The sequence below is a fragment of the Ambystoma mexicanum genome, chromosome 2q (assembly GCF_040938575.1).
Source record: "Ambystoma mexicanum isolate Mex_15411 chromosome 2q, UKY_AmexF1_1, whole genome shotgun sequence".
In the NCBI taxonomy this organism is placed as follows: Eukaryota; Metazoa; Chordata; class Amphibia; order Caudata; family Ambystomatidae; genus Ambystoma; species Ambystoma mexicanum.
The window spans coordinates 873,083,105-873,108,261 of NC_090924.1; the positions used below are offsets into that span (position 1 = coordinate 873,083,105).

General features: G+C 48.9%; 1 protein-coding gene across 1 annotated transcript in view; it reads right to left on the reverse strand.

The window, feature by feature from the left end:
* The window catches only part of YME1L1 (YME1 like 1 ATPase), a 1,167,043-nt gene that overhangs the window by 486,890 nt on the left and 654,996 nt on the right, over positions 1–25,157 (reverse strand). The window contains exon 11 of the mRNA XM_069648114.1: positions 14,732–14,864. Coding sequence (XP_069504215.1) covers positions 14,732–14,864 — 133 coding nt within the window. The remainder of the gene's footprint in view (positions 1–14,731; positions 14,865–25,157) is intronic.

The following is a 25,157-nucleotide window of genomic DNA, read 5'->3' on the forward strand; positions in this document are numbered from 1 at the left end:
CGCACCGCGCTTCGTTGTGGTCAAGGGGCAGACAATTATTGCACTTATCGTGCTCGTCCTTCCACAGGTATCTGACCCTGCAAGAGGGGCAAAACCTACATGGTTTCCTTTCCTTAGCGAGAGGTAATGAAGATGATGACCAGACCTAGAGGGTAAAGAGGGGGAAAGGAGAGACATAGCGATAGATATGACCACCCGAAACCCAACTCTACCTACTGTGTAGGCCGGATAGCGGGCCCGGCCATGTGGACGACTCTGCCGCCGGATCTTAGGCATCGAGGTCCACCACCGTCGAAGGTTCCTGCAGTCTTCGTCATAGTATTTGAAGCAACGTCGAAGTGGCCTTAAGGGAAACAACTGACAAAGTCGGTAAAACAAGGATAAACAATGTCTCTTATGAAGAGCTCTGCCTTGGGGCGACCAGTTATATGGGCGGAAAAAAAACAATCTGAGGGACCTCAGCACGTGAGGGAGTTTGGGTACACTACACGTCATGATAGGGATAGTGTTACAGACATGCCTATGCCAATGTCCCCTTTAGGTCCGCAAAAGACACGATGCAATGCTCTGGGTTTCCCACTGAATGTCGACTATATGCACAGCATATGATTCTAAGCAGATTAACAAGCATCAGAACATATCATTTCTAATTTGCATCTTTCTATTTCCAACACCCTGGACATCCTTGCCCCAGACATGAGAATCCATCTGAAGACTACCTCCAAGTGCAACTCTTGTATGATTCCGACCTCACCGTCCTGAAACACAGTGCGGGGTGGCTGAGAGGAAGTGGAGGGCTTCAGGCGCATCCTCTGACAAACTGGCCTGCTAACAGCTTCAAAGGCAATACAGACTCTGTCCTGCCCAACATGAGCACTGTTAGGGAGAATTCTAATTTCTGTGCTTATTCCCTTCAACATTTGAGACCCCCAGTTCTTTTGCTGGACTTAGGACTTTTTAATTTGAACCCTCTAGTGAGGGAGACCTGTTTCTCACTTTCTCATATGTTTTTACCTGATTTGGATTGTGTTTTCACTGTTTTTGGAGTCTGTCAAACTCCACAGGCATCTGTTTTTTGTATGGTGACACACAGCACCTTCAGTGCAGTGTCGCTGAGAAATCCTTTACATTTCTCTTAAGGTTTAAATACCTTTTCTTGTGTGAACTACAGTTCCCAAGAATAGTAATTGAATTTACTTACATTTTCTCTTTGTAGGTCCAGCACAAAACATCTTATGCGGAGTGTGTTTTGGGTGGGGGGGCTTAGAGGGGGCAAGGGAATTTACCTAGTAGCCCCTTATCCTACTTTCCCATGTAACAATTATTTGTTACCCTCACTACTTTAAATGGCTGGTGGCAGTGGTTGAATTTTTCTTACCATTGTGCTTTTCTACCGCAGGCTGAACCCTCAGCTGCAGTACAGCACCCATGGGTGACAATTTTTTCAAAATGGCCCCCCATCTTCTTTTTTTGCCATTTTCTGTGGGGTTTTTCATGGGTTTTACTCTGTGCGTTGAGACAGGTTTGAGCCCTTTGTTTGCCTTGCCTTTGGGGGGCTTCAGCCCTGAAGCCCGCCCCTGGCTCCAGTGTGTCTGGAAGGGCAGGATGTGAGGGAGAGTCCCGAAACTCCCCTCTCCTTTGTCTCTAGGAATGCCTGAAAGCAACTAGTCAAGATTGGCTGGCTGGCTGTCCTTTCAGGACTGCCCCCCTGCTGTGTGATTGACAGCCTAGGTTGTGCATGAATGGAAGAAACCTGCTTAAAAGGCGAGGGTTTTGGGACTACAGGCAGAGTCAACCACTGGAAGAAAAACCCGATGAAGAAACCGTGAACAAAGCTTGCTGAAACCTCCTGGACCTTTGAATTGCCAGGTGAAACCCTACTGCTGTGCTGAACTCCATTTTCACCTACCTCGACAGAACGACTTCTCCCCTTGGGTTAGTGGGAACAACTAACCCTCAGACGAACGCCACTGGACCACCATACCCGACTTGCTGTGTCCCTCTATTGCTTCGGAAGCCCAATGCCAGGGGCTGCATGTCCATAGTCTAGTGCAACGTCAGCCGTGGAACGAATCCGGCTAGAAGCTCCAGGAGACTCCTAAGGACCATCCAGAAGCAGGACCTCCAAATCCCGAGTCCCCTCACTAGAGTGCAGGACCGAGGGAGCAAAGAGTCCAACCGGTGTCCAAGATCTGCAACGGTGCTGTGTGCTAAGTGCTGAAATCGTGAACTGTCGCTGAACCGAAAAGAGCCCGTAGATGCTGACGACCTCCCAAGTACCGCTGCAGGAGCTCTCCAGACATCCTCCCTCTTGTCCCCACGACTGAGGCTCAGCAACAAGGGTTTGTACCACTGTAACAAGACAGAATCCAGCTGAAGCACTGTTTTTCAAACCAGAGGTACTGTTTATGCTTGGAGAACTTACCTTATTGCCTTTGAGCCGCAGTCTTCTCATTTGAGAATTGCATTGGCTTACCTTTTAGAGATGATTTCAACTCTCTTCTAACAGGCTTAACAGCTTGTGACCCTACATGTGATTTTTCTAAAAACTATCTAACTTTGTTCAAGACATTGATCTAAGAAGTACATCAGGATCCATAGACTGCGTCTCAAATGACTTTGGCTGTCCTGGCTCCCCGAAGGCTCTTCTAATCCATTGACTTTGATACTGTGTGTCCCTCATAGGTGGTAGCTTGTTGTATACGGTTACTGCTGGGAAAGGCTCATCTAGATTTCATTGGAAGACTTAGTTGTCCTCACATATACTGAGAAACTGTATAATCATTTTCTTTCCCTAACCTTTCCTTTCTACAACCTCGGAATCTGCAAAGTGTAGTAGTGTGATATATAAATGCCATTACTGTCCTTGTGATTGAAGTCCCCTCAGGGTGAGGAATTGTGTAAGAAGCATATCCAACGATTATCCACTAACTGGTTTTGATTCTGTAAAGTTATTTTAAAGTATATTTACATTGTTACAACAAATTGCCTTTTTAAAGAATGTTCATTTAAAAATTGATGTTAATTAAATAAATAACTATTATAACAGAAACCTTGAGTATAAGTATAACTTGGCTACTTGTATTGATGCATTTCATTTGTACATCTCTACAGCTAACATTTACCCCAATTGAGATAGGCCTGGCTACTCAGTCACACTACCAACTTGTGTAGTACAGACATATATCAAAAGGTGGGTTACCTAATACCAAGCAGATAAGTGTTGTGTAGTCTCACACAGTGCGACTACATCAATTCTTACCCAACAAGCACACATACAAGCCTGCGTGATTGCGGTCTCTAACAGCACAGCTGAACTCTTTAAAATCTGCAAGGAACTGACCAATCCTGTTGCAGTTTCTACCTCTCCCGTTCCCTCCCTGGCCCTCTGTACAGCTCTGGCCTCTCACTTCTCTGCTAAAACTCTGGACATCCTATCCCCTCTCTCGGCACCCCTCTGGCCATCTACCCCTCTCCTACTCCTTTCTCCGCTTTCTCTCTGACAACACCTGACAAGGCTTCTAGACAAGCCCGATCAATGAAAGGGTCATCCAAACAGGTGCTTCCCTGCTCCTCCAGAGCCATTAAGGACCATATTGACAACCGTGGATAATTTCTGTGTTATGCAGTTGACACTCCGCTTCAGGCTCCCCTCAGCCACCTCTCCTCTCATTCCTGACCGTCTATCCACGATTCAGGATTGGTGCGCCTCCAACGATCTCTGTCTTAGTGCCAGTAAGACGAAGATCCATCTCATGGGGACCCCTGCCAATGCTTTCCCTCTCTCACTCGGGCCGCCCGCTTTGGGCACTCTTCCTTCGCCTGACTGCGAGGCAATTCATTCATTCTCTCTCTCTCTCTCTACCTCTCTAAGTGTTAGACGCTTATCCAGGCAGAGAGTGGGGATGGGGGTAGATTTTTCAGAGATGCAGGTGTGCTTCCCTTTGGAATGGCCTCCCTGCTCCTCTCAAACTTGAGCCGTACAACCTGATGTTCCAGAAGCAACTCAAAACTTTGCTCTGCTTTCTCCGCTTCCCTCCCTTGCTGACGTACATGTCTGCTGTACTGATTGGTTGCTTGGCTACCCTCAGAGTCTCAATGGGTACCAGCCTCTTTCTTGATCAGTCCCCCTTGCACTGCCTACGGGCCTACCATGCACTTAGGGGCTGTAACTAATGTCACAGTCCCTTGTTCTACTTGCACTACCCAGAATTGCACTGCCCTGGCTGCACTTACTCAGAGCATTGCTGCCCGTTTTCCCCTTCCTTGCACCCCCCCTTTCCCCATGCACTTCTCGTTCTTGCACCCGCACCACCTGAATGACACAAGGCCTAGTAAGATATTTTGTCTTCTCCTCCCTCGGTCTTCTCTCCCTTGTCTTGGCGCGCCTAGAAAAACTTGTGTACAGGCACGTTATAAATGACTTTTCATATCATATTATTAGAAGAACAAGTAACTTTCTTACCTGGTAACGTTCTTTCGATGGGATTGTCCGACGACGTATTCCATATTTACGATAGGTAATGTCCACAGCTGTGCTGCTTCTGAAAATCTTTGGAGTCTGCGTCCTGCGTCGATGACGTCGATGACGTCGATGCGCCGTCCCCGAGGACCTCCTCCGATGGCCGACGTCCCCCGATGTGATAAGTAGAACCCACGACGCCCATAGCCTCAGTTATAGTTTTTTCCCAGAATGTGTGCCATCAGTTTTCTGCCAGTCAGACACACAAGGCCTTGCGGAACGCAAGCTGCAATCGCAAAAGAAATTCTGCAGCGGTGAAGGCAGGGTGGGAGCGATATGGAATACGTCGTCGGACCATCCCATCGAAAGAACGTTACCAGGTAAGAAAGTAACTTGTTCGAGGGGATTGGGTCCTCCGACCTATTCCATATCTATGACAGACTCCCAAAGCAGTACCAAGCAAGGAGGTGGGAAAGAATTTAGAATAAAAATTTAACATGCCCAATCAAATTGCGGAATAGAGAACTGCCTTGCCAAAGGCCAGATCTTGCCCTCTGATGGAATCAAGGGAATAGTGACGTACAAAAGTATGTACTGAAGCCCAGGTGGCTGCATCACAGATGTGACGAATAGGAACTCCCCTCTGCAGGGCAGTAGACGCAGCCACTCCTCTGGTAGAATGGGCCCGCAAGCCAGCCGGAGGGTCCTTACCCGCCAACCGGTAACACTCGGAGATAGCTAAAATAATCCAACGAGACAAAGTCTGTTTCGTCACAGCTTGCCCCAAACGCTTTCCAGCGTAACCAATTAAAAGTTGATCGTCCACTCTGACCCGGGACATGCGCGAAATATAAAAGCTCAATGCTCTCCGAGGATCAAGCCTATGGAGCCTCTCCTCTTCCTTAGCAGGATGTGGAGGAGGATAGAACGCCGGAAGAACAAACTTCTGGCTCAAATGAAATTCCGAAATCACCTTCGGAAGAAAAGAAGGACGAACTCTAAGGACAACCCTGTCCTTAAGAAACACAGGGAAGGGTGGCTTAACTGAAAGTGCCTGTAACTCACTCACTCTGCGAGCGGAAGTAACCGCAACCAAAAACACAGTTTTCAGAGTTAACAGCCTCAAAGGGCAAGAATGTAAAGGCTCAAACGGAGCACCCATAAGAAACTTAAGAACAAGGTTCAAATCCCAACCTGGCACCAAAAAAGGTGACGGAGGGAACACATTAGTGAGCCCTTTCAAAAACTGCGAAATTAAAGGAATCTTAAAATAGGAACACTCTTCAGACGAGCGCTTAAATATGGACAGCGCCGCCAGATAACCTTTAATGGTCCCCACTTGCAAGCCCCTGTGGGCCAAAGAAAGCAAAAAAGACAGAACCATCGGAATGTCACATTCAAAAGGATCCACATTCTGAACTCTGCACCAGTCGCAGAACTTTCTCCAACGGCAACGGTACAGAGACTTTGTTGCCGGCTGCCTGGCCGAAAGCAACACCTCCATCACGTCTTCAGGGAGGTTCCAATCCTTATAGCTCAACCTTTCAGAAGCCAAGCGTGAAGATTGAGGGATCTGACCTCTGGATGGAGAACCTGATCCCCCTCCCGTGAGAGCAGATCGTCTCGGTAGGGAAGACGATGTGGAGTGCAGATGGACAAGTCTAGAAGGTCCGGGTACCACGTCCTCCGGGCCCACACCGGAGCAATGAGGATCATCCGGGAACCGAACCTCCGTAACCTCCGCAGCACTTGCGGGATGACGGGGACTGGAGGAAACGCGTACAGCAGTGGGAATGACCACTCCACCACGAACGCGTCTCCTAAGGCTCCTTTTGGAGGAAATTCCCCGAGCAAAATCTTTCGCACTTCCGGTTGACACTGGAGGTGAAGAGATCGACTTGAGGGGTCCCTCAAAGGGCGAAGATCTCCAGGAGAATCTCCTGAGCCAGCTCCCACTCGTGAGAGATCGAGCTCTGCCTGCTCAGAGCGTCCGCCGTCTCGTTGTCGACTCCGGCCAGATGAACAGCCGAGATCGAAACTTCCTGCTGGATGGCCCAGAATTCGAGCTGCATCGCCTTCCTGCACAGCGGAAGTGACCACGCCCCCCTTTTGTTGCGGTAGTGCATGGCCACCGTGTTGTCCGTTAGAATCAGGACACTCTTTCCGCGCACAGTCGGCAGAAAAGCCTTCAGGGCTAGCCTGACAGCCCTCAGCTCCAACAGATTGATATGGAGTCTGGAATCCGACAGAGACCAACGACCGCTGACTGTCAACTCGATGGCATGAGCTCCCCATCCCGTGAGGGATGCGTCCGTCACGATCGTCACCTCCGGCCAGGGCAGCCAAAATGGGGCCCCCTTCATCAGATTGCCCTCGACGGCCCACCACAGAAGGTCCCGGGCTACCGAGGGCGGCACCTGAACAGGGTCCGACAGCCTGCCGGAGGACTGAGACCACTGGAGCTTGAGTGCCCACTGCAAAGATCTCATCCGCAGACGAGCCTCTGGCACCAGAAGAATGCAGGATGCCATGAGGCCGAGCAGTCTCAAGAATTCGGACGCTGGGAGATTCTGGGCAAGCTGAAACTTGTGCACCATCTGCTGAATGTGAAGAGCCCTCACCTGAGGAGGAAAACACTGCCCCAGGGACGTGTCGAGCACTGCTCCGATGTACTGGAGCCGCTGCGTTGCTGTCAAATGGGACTTCTTTAAATTGAGGGAGAAGCCCAGCCTGTGAAGGGAGTGGCAGGTGACAAACAGATGATCCAGGACTTGCTCGGGAGAGCTCCCCCTAATCAACCAATCGTCCAGGTAGGGGTAGACGTGAATCCCCCCTTTCCTGAGATGCGCTGCCACCACCACCATGAGCTTGGTGAAAACCCTCGGGGCGGAGGTCAATCCGAACGGCAGGACCCGAAACTGAAAGTGCGAGTCGCCAACCGCGAACCTCAGGTACTTCTTGTGCTTGGGATGGATCGGCACATGGAAGTAAGCATCCTTGAGGTCGAGAGACACCATCCAGTCCTGAAGTTGAAGGGCCTGGAGGACTTGAGAAAGAGTCACCATCTTGAACTTGTCCTTCCTGAGGAATTTGTACAAACCGCGCAAGTCCATGATGGGTCTCAATCTCCCGTCTTTCTTCGAAATCAAAAAATAAGGGGAATACCAGCCCTTGTTCCTCTCCGCTACAGGCACCAGTTCTATAGTGCCTTTCTCCAGCAGGGCTTGAATTTCCTGCACAAGGAGCGGATCCGGACACTTCAAAGAGAGGCTCCCTGGTGGAATGTCGTGAGGCCTCTGCCGGAAAAGGAAGACAGTAGCCGTGGATTATGATCTCCAGAACCCACACATCCGAAGTAATGGCTTGCCACTCTACAAGATACTGCGCCAGCCTTCCCCCAACCGGCGAACCATGGGACCTGGTCTCATGACTGAGTGGTAGCGGTTGCGGTGTTGCCTGAGGGCAAAGAGGCAACTGCCCGAGCGGCCTTGGCACCTCGAGTACCTTTGTTTCCACCTCTGGCACTCTTACGGTGGCCTCTTTGACTGCTGGCTCCCCTCGCTTTACTGAAGGACGAGTAATAGCGAAAGGAACCTCCCCTCCATTGCTGTCCCCTAGGACGAAAAGGCGGAGGTTGGCGAACTGTAGCGCCCAACGACTTTGCTGCAACTTTGGAGGTCTGCAACCTCTCAAGGATCTAGTCAACCTTGCTGCCAAAAAGGTGTTCACTGTCAAAGGGCACGTTGAGGAGCCGGGACTGCACATCAGGAGCGAACCCAGACTTCCGCAAACACGCAAACCTGCGCATTACGGTGCTCGCCGCCATGGACCGGCTGACACAATCCGCCAGGTCCAAACCCGACTGAACGGCCTCACACATGGCATCCTTGCCATCCTGAACCATAGCAAGGAAACCATCCCGTTCGTCCCCTTTGTGAATATGATCAGCCGCTAATGCAACACAGTTCCACAGAGTGTGTGTGAAACGAGACAAGGCACATATGGAGTTGGCCGCCTGAAGCGCCATACCCCCTGAAGAAAACACTTTCTTCGCCCAGCCGTCAAAACGTTTGTCGTCCCTATCCGGAGGGATGGTAGGATACGACGCCTGCTTTGCCGGGGCCGTAGCCGCCTGCACCACCAAACTCTCATGGGTGGGGTGCCTAGACAAGTAGCAGGGGTCGCTACTGGCTGGACGGTATTTTCGTGACAAAGACTTGCCCACTGCCGGGAGACTATCCGGAGCAGTCCAAGCCGCCGCTACCCTTCTCTGCAGAGCCATATGAAAAGGCAAAACAGGGTCAGTGGGTGGACCGAGATCAAGAATGTCCGTGAGATCATCCTGAACGAACTCCCCTGGGGGAGCTGACCAACCCAAGTACTCGGTAACTTGGGGCATAAGGCACCGATATGAAGAATCGGCATGAGTGCCAGGCTCCGGCCGACAAAACTCCACCTCCGGAGAGGTGTCCAGCCCACTGGCATCATGCAGTGACTGCCTCAGGTCATCAAACTGGCTATGGCCCGAGATAAGCTCATCTGGAACCGTAACCGGAACCAGGCCGCCATCAGAGCCTTCATCACCCTCTGAAATGTACTCCAGGCGGGGAGAGGAAGACCTCTGAGGACCAAAGCAGTGCCGGACCTTAACCATAGCCTTTCTAGGGGCAAACCCCGGGCCACGGGCCCCTCTGACACCACCGCCTCGAAAGGCGTCGAGGACGCCGAACGTGTCGGCGCCAGCGTCGACAGAAAAGGCGTCAAGGGCGCCGAACGAGTCAGGGCTGGCGTCGACGTCAGCTGCAGCGCCGCCAGCATCGACACAGTCCTCGAAGCCGGAGCTCCGAGCGTGTCTCTCGACAACCTAGGCACCGACGACCCCCTCAGAGGCCGGAGCCTCGAGAGAAATTGTCGATGACCTCGGCGCCACAGGCGTCGACGTCTTCTTCGAAGACGGCACAGGATCACACGGTCTCGAGCGCGTCGAGGACCGGGACCTGGCACGGGCATGGCGAGAACGGCTACCGTTGTCCGAGCGGGACCTCTCCGGCGAGCCGTGCCGACCACTCGAGCCCGAAGGCGTACGAGCGGTGTCTCTCGACCGGTGCCGACCTACCCCACTCGGAGGCGCGGACGGACACGTGCCCTGAGATTCCAGAATCGCTAGCATCTGCTTCCCGAAGGAAGCCCATTCCTCCGGTGTCGCTTGCATGGAGGGATAAGCGACGGGCGGAGTCCTCGGGAAGAGGACGATGAAGGCGACCTATGCCGGCACTTCCTGGAATGCCTCAAAGAGGCAGAGGAGTGGCGAGACCGACTCCTGGAAGGCGACCCACCGGACTTCCGACGATGACGCGGAGAGTCGCCCCTCGAGTCATCCGTCGAAAGCCCCGCAGACCTCGACTTCCGGGGCTTAGACACCCAGCCTACCGACAGCTTCTTCTTGCGTTCCCGCAAGGCCTTTGCCGTGAGCGACTGGCAGTCGACACAGTCGTCCGTATCGTTGGCCTCCCCAAGGCACCAGAGGCAGGCGTTGTGCGAGTCCGTGACCGACATCTTGGACCCACAGTCCCCGCAGTTCTTGAAGCCCGGACGCGGGGTTGAAGATGAGAAAGACATCGCAACGAACAGGTCTACACAACAAACCGAACAGGTTCAACGAACCAAGAATTGAAAACAGCAAACTCCAACGAGTCGAGGCGTACCGAGATTCACGAAGCGAACACGTTCGCGGAAAAAACGGAACTGAGGCTATGGGAGTCGTGCGTCCTACTTATCACATCGGGTGACGTCGGCCGTCAGAGGAGGTCCTCAGGGACGGCGCATCGACGCAGGATGCAGACGCCAAAGATTTTCCGAAGCAGCACAGCTGTGGACATTACCGGTCATAGATATGGAATATGTCGGAGGACCCAATACCCTCTAAATACGGTTATGGAAAGCAGCTGATGTTATAACCTTTTCTCACAGAGCATATATCTTCTTGCTTTCCTTATCTGGTGGTGCCTCTGAAGTAGTCAACTGTGTGCCAGACCTCTTGCAGGTCGTACTTACCACCAGTGAATCTGGCTTTAAGTGCCCCTTAATAGAAAAGTGGGTCTGTGGGTGCTGGTTTAAAGCACTGCTGGATGCATGGGCTGACTGCCCTGGTTTGTGCAGGCGTAGACGTGGACGGTAGAAGACGTCTCCTTACAGATTACAATAAAGGGATGTTCTGACCCATCTGTTTTTTTTCGCTCATGCCAGCATTCTCTTCTGATTCTTGTGCGTCTATTTTAAAGAAATCAGCAGATTTGTTAAAGTCGTCATTATAAAGCATCTGGTTATCAATGTGTGAGGACAAAACAGGGTCACTGATGACATCTGGAAATGGGCCTGTATAATTATCTGGGTCTGTGACTGGATCATCCTCTAAAAATACATCCTCATCTGCATCCAACTCAATAATAGACTCATCATAGGAGCCACTGGGTTCCAATCTAGGTGTTTTGGATTGAGGTTCACCTTTCTCTGAAGCAATCTTCTAATGGAGGTTAGGCAGCGACGTCCTGAAAGTTGTGACAGAGGCAACCTATTTAGGTATCACAATGAGTGAAAGCATCAACGACGAACTGATGGTGAAAGAGATAGCCTCCAAGTGCAAACAACTTGCCACCCAAGCTCAGAAACTACATGAGAAATATGGGACATACTCGGTTGTACCTGTGGTACGTTTTTACAGGAGCAAAATCATCCTGGCACTTAAGTATGGAGCTGAGACCATGCTAGGTTGCGATTATGAGCTTTGGTCCCGATGTAAACATGTGATATGGAGAAGGATACTCCAACTGCCTAAGGGTTTTCCAAATGCCTGCATGAGGTATGAGATGAGTCTATCTTCTGTTAATGCGATTATGATATGGAATACGCTATCCCTATATAGGAAGGTAGCGGGAGTTGATAATATCCCACAATTTAGCATTCTAACTAACATCACCAAATGCAATACTGAAGACTTCTTGGGAATCTGGAGATCTTCCTGTGAAACCATCTTAAAGCAGCTGAATGCAGATAAGGAAACCCTTTTGCTTAACACGAATGCAGTAAAAAAATTAACTTTTTGAACAAGATTGGATAGATACCTATGATAAAAGAAGGCGACATACAGGAATGAAAAATGCTCCACCTAAACCTAAAAAACGAAATGTTCTACCAAAAGAATACGAGATTCCTGTGCAAAAGGAGAAGATTCATCTTTTTAAAATTCAGATTAAAGGCATGGGAAACGAAAGAAACTACACAACAAAAGAAGGAGAAGAGCAATCTTGTTGATTCTGTAACTGCTCTGAAGAATCAATGAAGCATTTGGTGTTGTTCTGCCCCAAGATGAGAGATGAAAGGAAGAGATGTACAGGTCAGGAGATGGATAAATACCCGGCTCGTACTGCAGAGGAATGGTGGATAATGATGCATCACAGCGAAAATAAATTGATATTTGCATTAACAGACTTTTTGGACATCTTGGCACGAAGTCTGAAAATTAGCAGTGATGCTCTAAATGACGATTCCTAAGGAACCATTGGAAGTGGTTCACAGTATATAGAGTATGCACTGATAAACTGATGGGCAGTAGTTTTAAGTGTTATGCAATTCTCGTTTCTAAGTCTAATGTTAAAGGGGTAGTCCAGCTAAACATTTTATTTAAAAAATAGATAGACAACATTACAAAAAATAATACCACCACTTTTTTTTTTAAAACTTCCTATGTAAACTTTTGAGCTATTCAAGCTCAAAATTCGCAAAAGCAAGCACATGGGCGCATCCATTTTGTGAAATAGATGCCTGCCTGTGCTGGCTTTTGCGGCACTAATGAAGGAAAAGCCAGCCAGCTGTAATAAACAAAAGCTACCGCTGGGTGGCTTTTCCTTCATTGGTGCTGTACGCGGAGGACGGGGACCGGAGACCAGAGCAGGAAAGCTGCAGCTGAATCTCGGTAAGTGCTATTTATTTATTTTTTTTAAATAAGCACTAGCTGCGTTTTGTTTTCTAAGTTTTCTGGGCTGGAGGAGCCCGGAAAACTTAGAAATAAAACCGCAGCTTTAAAAACGTATTTATGTTTGCGGTCGCTTTTGAAGCTACCGCACACATAAATACAACGTTATTGTGTTTGAAAACGCTGCAGTTTTTCTTTCCAAGTTTCTCAGGCTCCTCCAGCTCGGAGGAGCCTGAGAAACTCGGAAAAAACCCAAAGTGATAGCCACAGCAGGCAGAAACACAACGCGGTTGTGTTTGAAAATGCTGCGGTTTTTCTTTCCGAGTTTTTCAGGCTCCTCTGAGCCGGAGGAGCCTGAGAAACTTGGAAAGAAAAACCGCAGCATTTTCAAACACAATAACGTTGTATTTATGTGTGCGGTAGCTTCAAAAGCGACCGCAAATATAAATACGTTTTTAAAGCTGCGGTTTTATTTCTAAGTTTTCCGGGCTCCTCCAGCCCGGAAAACTTAGAAAAAAAAATGCAGCTAGTGCTTATTTTTAAAAAAAAAAAAAATAGCACTTACCGAGATTCAGCTGCAGCTTTCCTGCTCTGGTCTCCGGTCCCCGTCCTCCGCGTACAGCACCAATGAAGGAAAAGCCACCCAGCGGTAGCTTTTGTTTACTACAGCTGGCTGGCTTTTCCTTCATTAGTGCCGCAAAAGCAAAAGCCAGCACAGGCGGGCATCCATTTCACAAAATGGATGCGCCCATGTGCTTGCTTTTGCGAATTTTGAGCTTGAATAGCTCAAAATTTTACATAGGAAGTTTAAAAAAAAAGTGCTAGTATTTTTTTTTTAATGTTGCCTATCTATTTTTTAAATAACATTTTTAGCTGGACTACCCCTTTAAGCCTTTTAGCTATGTATATGGAAATGAGTATGTATTTTATTCTTTTTTTAAAGTTTGTAATCAAAATAAAAAATAAAAAAAGATTTAAAAAACAAATATATGTTTGTATTTTATTGGGTGTTTTCCTGAAAACCCATAAAATAAGCCATCTTGTTAAGAGTGCTTTTAAATGCATCTTTAGTCGAAAAACTGCCAGAGGGGGTGTCTTGGCGAGGAAAGACCATTTCCTCATCTTACTCTTGTCTGTGTGAGTTATGTAGTGAATCTACTAATGCAGAGGTGGCCCGACCTTGGTGTTTGAAAAGGCATAAAAAAAAGTTTAAGTGGCTGTTTTGTTGACTGGGAAGGCATTCTAGGGGCAAAACCACTTTTACTCGGCGTAAGCTTGGGCTTAGGAACATGCACCGAAAGTAGAGCACTGGGTGCAGAGGTTTTGTAAGGCGCAGAAGCGCCTGCAGTAGGAACAGGTTCCGCAACGGCTTTCAAACTTTTCAACAAGTGTGTTGAAATGTGTGGTGAGACAGAGGGCCATTTGTGTTTCTTGTGCGTCGGTGCCTCATGCACCCGTCCCAACCCTACTGTGTGCTTAATACGTCTGTCCTTATCACCAGAGGGGGCCTCCATAGCAGTGCGGGATGCCTGCCTTCCGGAGCTGGGGACGGGCACCCAGGAATCCTGTTTCCCGATCAGATGTCTCCCTGGCAACACTTCTGCCCCGGAGTACTCTGCGCCGATGGGGTATTCCGACGATTACTCAGCCTGCATCGTGTAGGCCACCCAGAGCGTTGACTGACTCTAAGGGGTTTTAGGCTTGAAGAGCTTAAACGCTCGACTACCAGGGAAACTTTCAATTGCACGACAGGCAAAATTTCAAGAGAGTCTTCTCCATTATAAGGACAGGGGCACAGTGAGGCATTACAAGTTATGGGAAATATATATGGCAGCACGCTCTAATTTTAGAAATGTTCCCCTCTCACTCTTCCTACTGTGTAAGCAAAGCCTGAAGAATGGTAGGCTGACGGCAAGGCTCCGTTATCTCTGTACGGTGCAAGTGCTTTGCCGAGAGTCACAGGATGCATCAATTGATTTTGTTGAAGGCAGGGAGTGAAGCGTTATTAATCAATTAATTATTAGAGGCTCAGTGACTAGCAATAACTCTGAAACTGGAACTCTGCAAACTGAGACTAATACGATGGAGGAAAATGTTCTTACTATTTTCACGCACCTTAGTGATGCAATGGAAAGGAAATAAATGGTTATGTCCTTACTCTTTATATAGGATATAACAAAATCACAATTTAAAATGTATAACTTCAGTTTCCTCATCCAACAATATCTTAATTTCAATTACATAATAAAGACAACATATACATTGGAAGGAATATTAAAAAAACAAATGTTATTTACCCATCCATTTCAGCAAGGAGTTGGTTTATGGTCTGTCTCGAGTATGGATGCATCGGCGATTCAATTCGCTTCCCACCCACAGAATCCAATTCGTCAATAAATATAACACAAGGTGCATTAGCTTTTGCTTCTCCTACAAAAAAAAAAAAAAATTCTGGATAAAGAGACTGAAACACATTTTTTTATTTCAATCTTCACATTGTTCTATTTCAATGCCAGCAAATAAAAAGGAAGTTACCAGTATCCTAACCGAGAGTATGAAGATATTCTTTTAAACAACAAATGAATTGGTATGTCCGGCAATGTACTTACAATAGGGCCAACGAGGCGTGGGCTTATGGTGGCAGATTGTCCCAGAAGTGGCATTTTATAGCGGTTTATTTTCAATGTCTTATTTTAAATATAAAGTTAATTCTTGTGTGTTTCTCGTTTTATTTTTTTAGGGTGGGGTTGTTTCGGTTATGTATTGATTTTGTTGAATTGTAGTTCTCATTGTGCCCTTTAGTATATTTCTGTCACGTTGCAGATAATTGCAATGAGTTTATTGTATTTGCTACTTGATTCTTGGAAATGTAAATAAAGTAAAAAGAAAAAATTTGAAAAAAAAAAGGTTAATTGTGCTTCAATGGTGTTGACTGACCACTTCAAAGTTTAAGTGATTCCGCGCTGTTAGCAGTCATTCCACTATGGCAGCTAAAAATTTTTTTGTGGCCAATCTTGTATGTGTGCTTGATATTAACAAAAGCTTTATTTTCAGGATGGCTTTTGATAACATTAAAAAAAAGAAAATGCGGACCAAACCCAGCGTGCATTTGGCATTTAGTGATTCTGTCATAAAACACTGATCATGATGAAAAGAAATTGGAGAACCATAAAAAACTCCAACCTAACTGAGCTCCTGGAACTCAGCAAACCACAAGCAACAACCATGGAAGAAGCGGACCTAGACAAAAAAGTTGACCTACTCCATACCTGGATCGCAACAACTCTAGAAGACATCGCCAAAGAAAAGCCCTTCATCCCATCACGTAAGAAAACAGCAGCAAAATGGTTCACCCCACTACTCAGCGCCATGAAAAGAAAAAAACTAAAACTAGAATCTGAATGGAGGACCAACAACACCACTGCAAACAAATTGAAATTCCTGCAACAGATCCGCTCATTTAAAAAGGAAATACAAAAAGCGAAGAGGAAACACTACGACAACCGAATCTTCAGAGCACCAAACGTCCAAAAAGAACTCTTCAAAATCATAAACGAAATAAAAAACCCACCGGGCTGCAACAACATGCCAATTCCATCGATGAAACTTTGCAATGACCTAGGAGACCACTTAAAAAAAAAATAACGTCCATCCAACACACCATACAAAACAGACCAAACATTCACACCTCAAACACCATCAACACTGACGAGGAAAATCCAAACAAGCTACGAAGCTTCCCAGAAATGTCAGTGGAGACTTTCGTCAAACTGGTAAACCAAAGCAACAAATCGGGCTCTCCTGAAGACCCCTGCCCCCCAGACATATACAAAACAATTCTCAAATAAGGAACCCCCATGGAATACCACAGGAATCTCCTCAACCTCTCAATCTCAACAGGTAAAGTACCACAGGCCTTCAAATCGGCTTAGATGAAGCCGCTACTCAAAGACACAACAGGAAACGTAGAGGACTTATCCAACTACAGACCCATTTCCAACATACCCTACATAGCCAAACTGCTAGAAACGTATGTCTACAAAATAACCTTATAATTCATAGAAGAGCACTGCCTACTAGACCAGGCACAAGTTGGTTTCAGACCAATGAGAGGAACATAATCAGCTCTCCTCTCAATATGGGACGACCTAAAAACAAACGCACACTCTGACAACAGTACCGCCCTGATTCTCCATCTATCCGCAGCTTTCGACACGGTCAACCACGACATCCTCAAAGAGATTAGAAGGACTAGGAATAACACCGCCCTACTATGGATCAAATCTTTCCTAACAAACAGAACCGAAACCATACGGATGAAACCGTTTCATTCCAACCCTAGAGACTCCACGTGCGGAGTACCACAAGGATCATCTTTCTCCCCGTTTCTATTCAACATAATACATGTACCTACTAATAAAACTCATCAAAAAACAGGGCTCACATGCTACAACTACGCAGACGATACTCAAATAATCTTCAACATACAAGACACCCGAGAAGAAAACACTACATTAGAGAATTGCCTTCGTGATATATTCAACTGGATCAAAATCAATGATATGTTCAACCACCTCAAAAGGAAACCAGGCAAAACAGAGATAATGATTGTTTCAAAAAAGGGAGGAGACATCAGCTACATCCCCTAGCCAAGAGAGCTTGGCACCACACTAGCACCATCCTCAACTGTAAAAAACCTAGGGGTCCTGGTCGATAACCTCACTCTAGAGCCACAAGTAAACGCTCTACTCAAGAAATGTTGCTTCCTCCTGCGAGCAGCAAAAAGGATCCTACCGTTGATGTCGTTCGCCAACAAAACACTTACCATCATCGCTCTGATCATGTCCAGGGTGGTCAGTCAAAATGTCGAAAATAAAATGTAGAAAAAAAAAATGTCGTATTCCCTTTTTTTAAATTATATATTTATTTTGGGGTCCGGGAATTAAAAAAAATAGGTAAAAAAAAGGGGGGGGTTAGGGGGTACCCCCATTTTGAATAAAAAACGTCATAAAATAAAATTCGACTTTTTTTTCTACATTGATTTTTCGACATTTTGACTTTCTACATTTTGTCTTTCTACATTATCACTATGAACCCATGTCCAGAGTAGATTACTGTAATGCTCACCTGATTCCGACGGAGGCGCTGGTCTTGGCAGGAAGGTGTCTGCGACTCGAAAAGTGATGTGCAGGACTCGATTGGCTTCTGGGGTCGAACCTCTTCTGACTGTGTGTCGAACTCGAAGGGTGAGGTTTCTGCAGGTGAAAGAATATGGGGGTTAAGGGTCTGGGTTGTTGAATGTCCCTCTCTCTCCCTCTCTTCCTAGCTTCTCCGTAGAGCCCCCAGGTCAACGTGCTCACCTTAGATAGGTGAATGCTGGACTCTCCATCTGCGTCTGGTGCAGGGTGCCGTTGCCAGTTCCGTCACTGGTGAAACATAGGCCTCTTGAACTCAGAGGATCGTTACCGTCGTTAACTGCACGAGCGGTGAGTTTCCGGACACCTTTTTAGTCTTTATAGTCTTTAGGTGCGTGGCACGTTAATATTGAACAGGACTCTGTATAATGCTTTTCCCTTTTTGTCTTGCAGGACTCTGGAGATGGAAGATGGAAGATGGAGTGAAGCGCCTGGAAATGAGTAAGTAAATGCAAGAGCTCAAACTGTCTTTTTCCCTTGCTGCTTAGTTCCTGCTGAAGAGACGCCGGAGTACTTGCAGGCGTTCTATTGTGACGAGCGCGATGGGCGTAAGTAAATACCTGTCTAATGTCTCTCCTTTTGTTTTCACAGGCGGCGATGCAACGTGAAGAAATCCGGAATTCGCTGAGTGCCGGTAAGTAATAACAATGCTTTCGTCTTCACATGCGGAGGTGCAGCGTGAAGAAATCCGGAATTAGCGGAGTGCCGGTAAGTAATAACAATGCTTTTGTCTTCACAGGCGGAGGTGCAGCGTGAAGAAATGGCCGCAGCCGATGGATCAGGTGAGTAAGCACGGCGTGTAAAGGTTGCCTTGCTAACCTGTTTCTTGTCTTTGCAGGTGCTGCTGTTGACTGGACACAGGAATGGTAAGTATAATTCTTGCAGGTTCAGGATCGAAAGAAGAAAGGCTGGAACAGACTCGGTCAGCGTTCTGTTGCAGATGCAGAATAACGCGAAGCACGTTTCATCTATCGGGTGTGGTTTAAATAGCCTTGGAGTGATGAGGCGTCTTCCTCCACGGCCCCGCCTAGGTAAGAAAAGAGTTCCAGTTCCAGAAGAGTTCCAGTGCTGTATCCAGGGAGTGGAGCTTGCCCCACCCAGGTAAGAAAGTAGTTCCTGTTCACAGAGGACTTCTAAGTGGCTGGTAAGTAAGCAGCATGGTCTGCTGCAGGTAAGTCCACCCAAGCATCTTCATACATAATATGAGCCCGGCGCTTCCAGTGCCGGGACCGATGACTTTGATGAGCCTGGTGCCACCGGCGCCAGGACAAGTTCCAAAAGGTCCCAGTGGGGACCGGCTGGTGCCTAAAATAACGGTTAGGGGCCTGCTTCCAAGGATGTTGGGCTGTTCCTGACTCCTTGGAAGCAGTGATCATGACAATTACGCCAAAAAACTACAACGCATACAAAATGAGGCAGCCAGACACCTCCCTCCAGCTACCCAGAAGAAAACACATCACACCCGCTCTAAAAATACTACACCGTCTACCATTAAAACAGCGATTAAAGTTCAAGTCCATTTGCATCACGCACAGAGCGATACACAAACAAGGCGGAGAATTCCTAAGCGCCAAACTACGCCTACACCAACCGACAAGAACACGGAGATCAAGCATCGACATCCACCTGGAACCAAAACCCTATAACAGAAGAAAACTCAGAGGATCCTCTTTCTCTCACCAGGCAACGAAAACCTGGCATGACCTACCTAAGAATATAAGGAACACAAACCACCTAGCATTCAGGAAACTCCTCAATTCATGGCTCTTCACAGCATAACTACAACAGCGACGCACTAGAATGCCCACCCGTTAAACAACGGTGAAAATAACACCAACCTCGGTCACTCCCAAAATGGACATACACAGAACCCAAAGAACGGACCCCACGACAGACCATAATATATTATGGGAAATAGTGATAAAAGAAGATCATCATAGACTGACCGAGACAAAATCCCTTAAATGACTCATCCACTGCCTCCCGGACGTACCATAACCAAACCCCCCCATCAGACACATTTAGATAGAAAGTTTGTGAGAGAAACCCACACCACCAGCGCCAGCACCCAAGGAGGAGAATAGACACCCAACCCACATTAATCAATCCATCACCATTCGAACACCTACAGAGCTCGCTAGAATAGAATGACGAGGAGCAATTAGAACACACAGAGCGCATTAGAACAGCACAGGGAGCGCCTCAAACAAATCTCAAACCCTGCCAGGAACCCCTTCGCCCACCCTGATGAGATTGGGAGGATTGGCAAGCACCACACTCTGACAGAGTTCTGAATGTTAGCATGTTAAACTTCATACAACCCACTAACAAAAAACTCGCACAACAACCCACACACACTTAACAAAACTGTAACACATAAACCGCACCAACAGCACACGAGGACTGACATCGATCCGATATTCGCAAAAAGCTCAGCAACCAGTGTATACCGAGTTGAAGCTGCCAACAGAACACCACTCCTCTCACTATCCTACTCCTGCTTCACCTAAAAACCCATCCCACCTTCTTGTTTGAAGATCCACCCGAGCGTCTGGGGACCAACTCCGTTGGCGACGGTGCGCGGTACAAATATCTTTAACATTTAACATACACATATGACAGACAAAGCTCTCTGGTCATCGTTATGTTCCCAAAATGCTCGTTAATATGCAAAACAGCCAAAACCTCATTGATTTTATTGGTGCAACTGCCCATTATCATTGGAGTTCTTTCAAATCAACACACACATACATTGTGTTAAGCAATCACTTGTATGTTCAAATACACATGACATGCATTTTTTAAACTGTTGCAAAAATGAGGGTTTCCAACCAGTAAAGTATAGGTTAAAAAGTATACATCATTTTACAATATTAAACACATACCTATGCTCAGGTCAAGCACATAGTTCCATAGGTGGGCACTAAAATGATGTTCAGGACTGGCACCACACTTCGGAAGTCTGTGGCCGCCCAAAAAGCACAAGCATAAAGGGATTGTACAGAAGTTTAAATAGAGTACATCTAAATGCGCAAGGGTGAGAGAGAACAAAACCTGTGTGCCAAAGGGAAAGATTTGTGGTGTTCCGTCAAGATATCTGTTCAGCCATCCTTACAGAAGCTTCCCAGTGCCAAGCAGGCAAAGGGCATCCCTGCTAGGTTAATCATGTGTCTGACATTCAACTGCACGCTCAACATTACCAGGAGAACTAACTGCAAAGTATGTCACACAATGCATAACAGTTACTTTTATAAGTAACCTTTATATGAATTAGATTTTCAATGCAAGGTTGGACTTTGACTGTGAAACAGTACCTCGAACAGTAGAAAGGTACAAGTTACCTACCTGTAACTGCTGTTCTCCAGCATGGGTCTAGCATGGATTCATATGCTCATGAATATTCCCCATCGTCGGGCTGGGAATCCTCGGTAAAGAAGAAATCCGTTTCAGTTTCGTTTCTGAACTGTCTTTCTACTAGTAACCAATCGCTGGTCTCTGGGTCATACTGCCCCAGCTAATGACTGCCCTCTACCTAAGGCCCTCCTCTGGCAGCCATCTTCAGATTTGGTAGCACGTAAAGTGGCAGTAGGACCAAGAGAAGAGGGGTTGGAGGGAGGGTTTGCATGTGAATCCGTGCCAGATGCATGCTGTAGAACAACAGTTACAGGTAAGTAACTTCTTCCTTCTCCAGCAGGGGGGCTGGCATGGAGCTGGCATGGATTCACATGCTCATGAATACAAGAATACAGACCACATGCACAACCACGGGAGGTGGCAAGGCTGAACATTAAGTATTACAACAACTCAACATTAAGCATCTCTTACATCCTCACCAGGCTCACCTTCAAGCGAACAGGTTGCGCAGCACTGCCTGGCTGACTCTGGACTCCTCCCTGGAATCCTGGTCAACGCAGTAGAATCTCGTTAAGGTGTGTGTCGACCTCCACGTAGCAGCCCTGCATATGTCCAACAGGGGCACACCAGACCGGAACGCCGTGGTAGCAGCGATCGCTCTGGTCGAATGGACTCTCGGACGGACGGGCAACGGTCGGTTTGCCAACCGGTGACAGTGCATGATGCAGCCGGAGAGCCATCTGGAAATGAAAGCCTTCGAGAGGGCCTTCCCCTGGTTCACAGGTCTAAAATTCACAAACAGCTGTGATGTCTTCCGGAAACTCTTTGTGCGGTCCACGTAGAACTTCAGCGCTCTAGCCACATCCAGCGAGTGCAAAGTCCTCTCAGCCAGCAACGAAGGCGACGGGAAGAAAATAGGTAACACCAAGGGCTCGTTAAGATGGAAGTCCGACGGCACCTTGGGCATGAAGGAGGGGTGCGTCCTTAGCACCAGCCTCGTATCGTGAAAAGTCAAGTATGGGGGCTTGCAGGATAGGGCCCGAATCTCTCCCACGTGCCATGCGGAGGTGATGGCCACCAGGAACGCGGTCTTCCACGACAGGAACTTCAAAGGAGCCGAATGCAAAGGCCCGAATGGCGGCCCCATCAGCCTGGTCAGCACCACATTGAGCTCCCACGCCGAGGCTGGAGCCTTCACCGGCGGGAACGATCAGAACAGTCCTTTCATAAATTCTATCACCAGTCGATGAGACCACAAGGACGGCCATCCTGTAGTTCTGGTGTATCGGGAGATCGCCGCCAGATGTATCTTGATGTAAGCGTGAGCTAGTCCAGCCTTGGCCAGCAACAGTCGGTATGGTAGCACTTGAGGTTGCGTAATCCGTAGAGGGTTGATCTTCTGTGCACGGCACCAGACAGAGGACCTCTTCCACTTATGTCCGTAGCACTTAAGAGTTGAGGATGCCCAGGCCTTTGCAAGAACCTCTCTGCAGTCAGCCGGGATATTGTACCCTCCAAAATCTAGTGCTGCAGGAGCCAGGCCTGCAAGTTCAGCGACTCCGGGTCGAGATGAAGGATGGCGCCTCCTTCTCTGGAAAGAAGATCTGCGTCTGTCGGCAGCTTGACCTGTGGTGACGCTGACAAGTTCAGAAGGTCCGGGAGCCAGATCTGCCTCGGTCACGCCGGTGCAACGAGGATCATCCTGCACTAGGACCTCTTGAGCTGGTTGATGAGTCAGAGCAGCAACGGCAACGGAGGGAATGCATATAGGAACATGCCGTCCCAGGGGAACAAGAAGGCATCGCCCATGCTCCTCGGCTGCAGAAACCTGCTGGCGAACCTCTGGCATTTGGAGTTTGTCGCTGTCGCGAACAGGTCGATCTGGGGTATGCCCCATCGCTGAAAGTCGATCCACCTGATCCTGGCGTAGTTCCCACTCGTGGCACGAGCGCAGCTCTCTGCTGAGTGAGTCGGCGATGGCGTTTTTTTTATCCCTGCCAGATGAAACGGCACCACAAACATCCCTTGGGCAACGGCCCAATGCCACAGCTCCTGGGCTTCCTTGGATAGGGCAGGGGATCTGGTTCCGCCCTGCTTCCGAATGTAGAACATCGTGGTGGTGTTGTCGTGAATATCCTCACCACCTTGCCCTTGAGGGACGGAGAAAGGACCTCCGACAGCGAGGCCAGGCGCGCCACTGTGTCGAGCTTGGCTCCCAGAAACAGTGCGACTTGCGAGGGGACCAGGTGTGATTTCGGGAAGTTGATGGAGAACCCCAGGTCAGTGAGCAGCTGGACAGTCTTCGCTGTGTGTTCTACGGCGAGCTCCCTTGTCCCTGCACGGATGAGCCAATCGTCCAGGTAGGGGTAGACGTGGATCCCCTACAGGCGCAGCCGCGCCACCACTGGTCCCAGGCACTTCGTGAAAACCCTGGGTGCCGACTTCAATCCGAACGGGAGGGCCTTGAACTGGTAGTGCCGTCCTTGGACCACGAACCTGAGAAACTTTCAGTGTCCTTTTAGAATGGGGATGTGGAAGTATGCATCCTCCAAATCCAACGACGACAGGAAATCGCCCTCCGCCAGCTGTCCCAGCACATGCTGGAGGGTGATCATCCGGAATTTCTGTGCCTTGATGTACTTGTTCAGTCGTCGCAGGTCCAGGATAGGCCGCCATCCTCCTGTCTTCTTTTTCACGAGGAAGTGCCTTGAGTATACACCGGAGCCCCGGAGCCTCTTCGGGACGAGCTCGATGGCACCTTTCTTGAGCATCGCTCTTACCTCCAGTAGTAGTTGAGGGACGTGGTTTACCTTCCTGGCCACGGGAGGAATGCGGGGGTACTTTTTTAGAAACCCGAGGGCGTGCCCCTGGGCCAGGGCGTCCAGCACCCAACGGTCGGTGGAGATGGACTCCCACACGCTGATGAACTTCGCCAGCCGGCCTCCCACCGGGGTGCTTCGGTGGGGGCCCGACGCCACGGTCGGTTCAGTCTTGCTTGGAGGACGCCTTGCTACCTTGGCAGCGGGATCCACCCGACTTGCCTCGTCCCCTATAGGCTTCTTGCGACGAGGAGCGGGCCGCCTGGCGGTACGCAGAGGAGCCACCGCTGAATCCCTTGGAGGCACCTTGCTTGCCTCCGGAGTTCCGAAAGGACGGCTGTCGTTGCTGGAGAACTCCTAGTGCCCGAGCCGTCTCTGTGTCCGCCTTGATGGCTTGGAGACACTCATCCACTGTTTTCCCAAACAGGTTGTTCCTGTTGAAGGGCATGTCCAACACCTTGGTTTGTACGTCCTGGCGGAAATCTGTCACCTTGAGCCACCCTCGCCATCTAAGGCAAACGCCATTGCCTAGCTGGCGGAAACCGGTGTTGGCAATGTCTGTTGCCACCGTTATGGCGTGGTCCGATGCCACCTCACCTTCCTGCAAGATCTCCAGGGCCTCTGCCCTCTTGTCGTCCTGTAGGAAGTCCAACAGGGGGGAGATCTTGTACCACAATTCCCTGTCGTAGCGGGCCACGATCGCAAGGGCGTTGGCCGCCTTAATCGTTGTTGCCGCCGACGAGATAACTCGTCGTCCCATCGCATCAAGCTTCTTTCCTTTGCCGTCCGGCGGGGAAGTTGACGTTGAGGCCGATGCCCCACCCCCGCTTTGTTCTTGGCTGCCGCTGAGACGACTGAGTCAGTGGTCGGTTGCGCCCTAAGGCACAGGGGGGCCACGTCAGAGACCCAGTACTTCTTCTCGTACCCGATCCCTCTTAGCAGGCGTCATAGATGGGTTCTTGAGAAGGGCGAGTCCCTCGTCCCAGATGTCGTCCAGCAGAGGCAAGGTAAGGACCGTCTTCCTCTTGGCCTCGTACCGTTGGTAAAGGAACCCTCCTTCTCTTCGGGGCAGAGCTGGAAAAGCTTGGATGCCCTGGCAATCGTAGCGTGGAAGGAACCAATCTCGTCGGGCGGGGAGGCCCGAGTCGGAGGCGATGGGAGATCCATCACGTCGTCGTCATCATCCATGCCTGTCGTGGCCGTGCCCGTTCCCGTGTCATCCCCAGGGAGGGGGGCAAAGGTTGAACAGGCCGAGAGAGTTGAAAAGGCGGGGCTGGATGGGTCTGTCTCCTCTTGCTTGGGGGACGTCCCGATGGGCCTGGTTCTAGCTCCTCCGTCGGGCCTGGCAAAGGCTC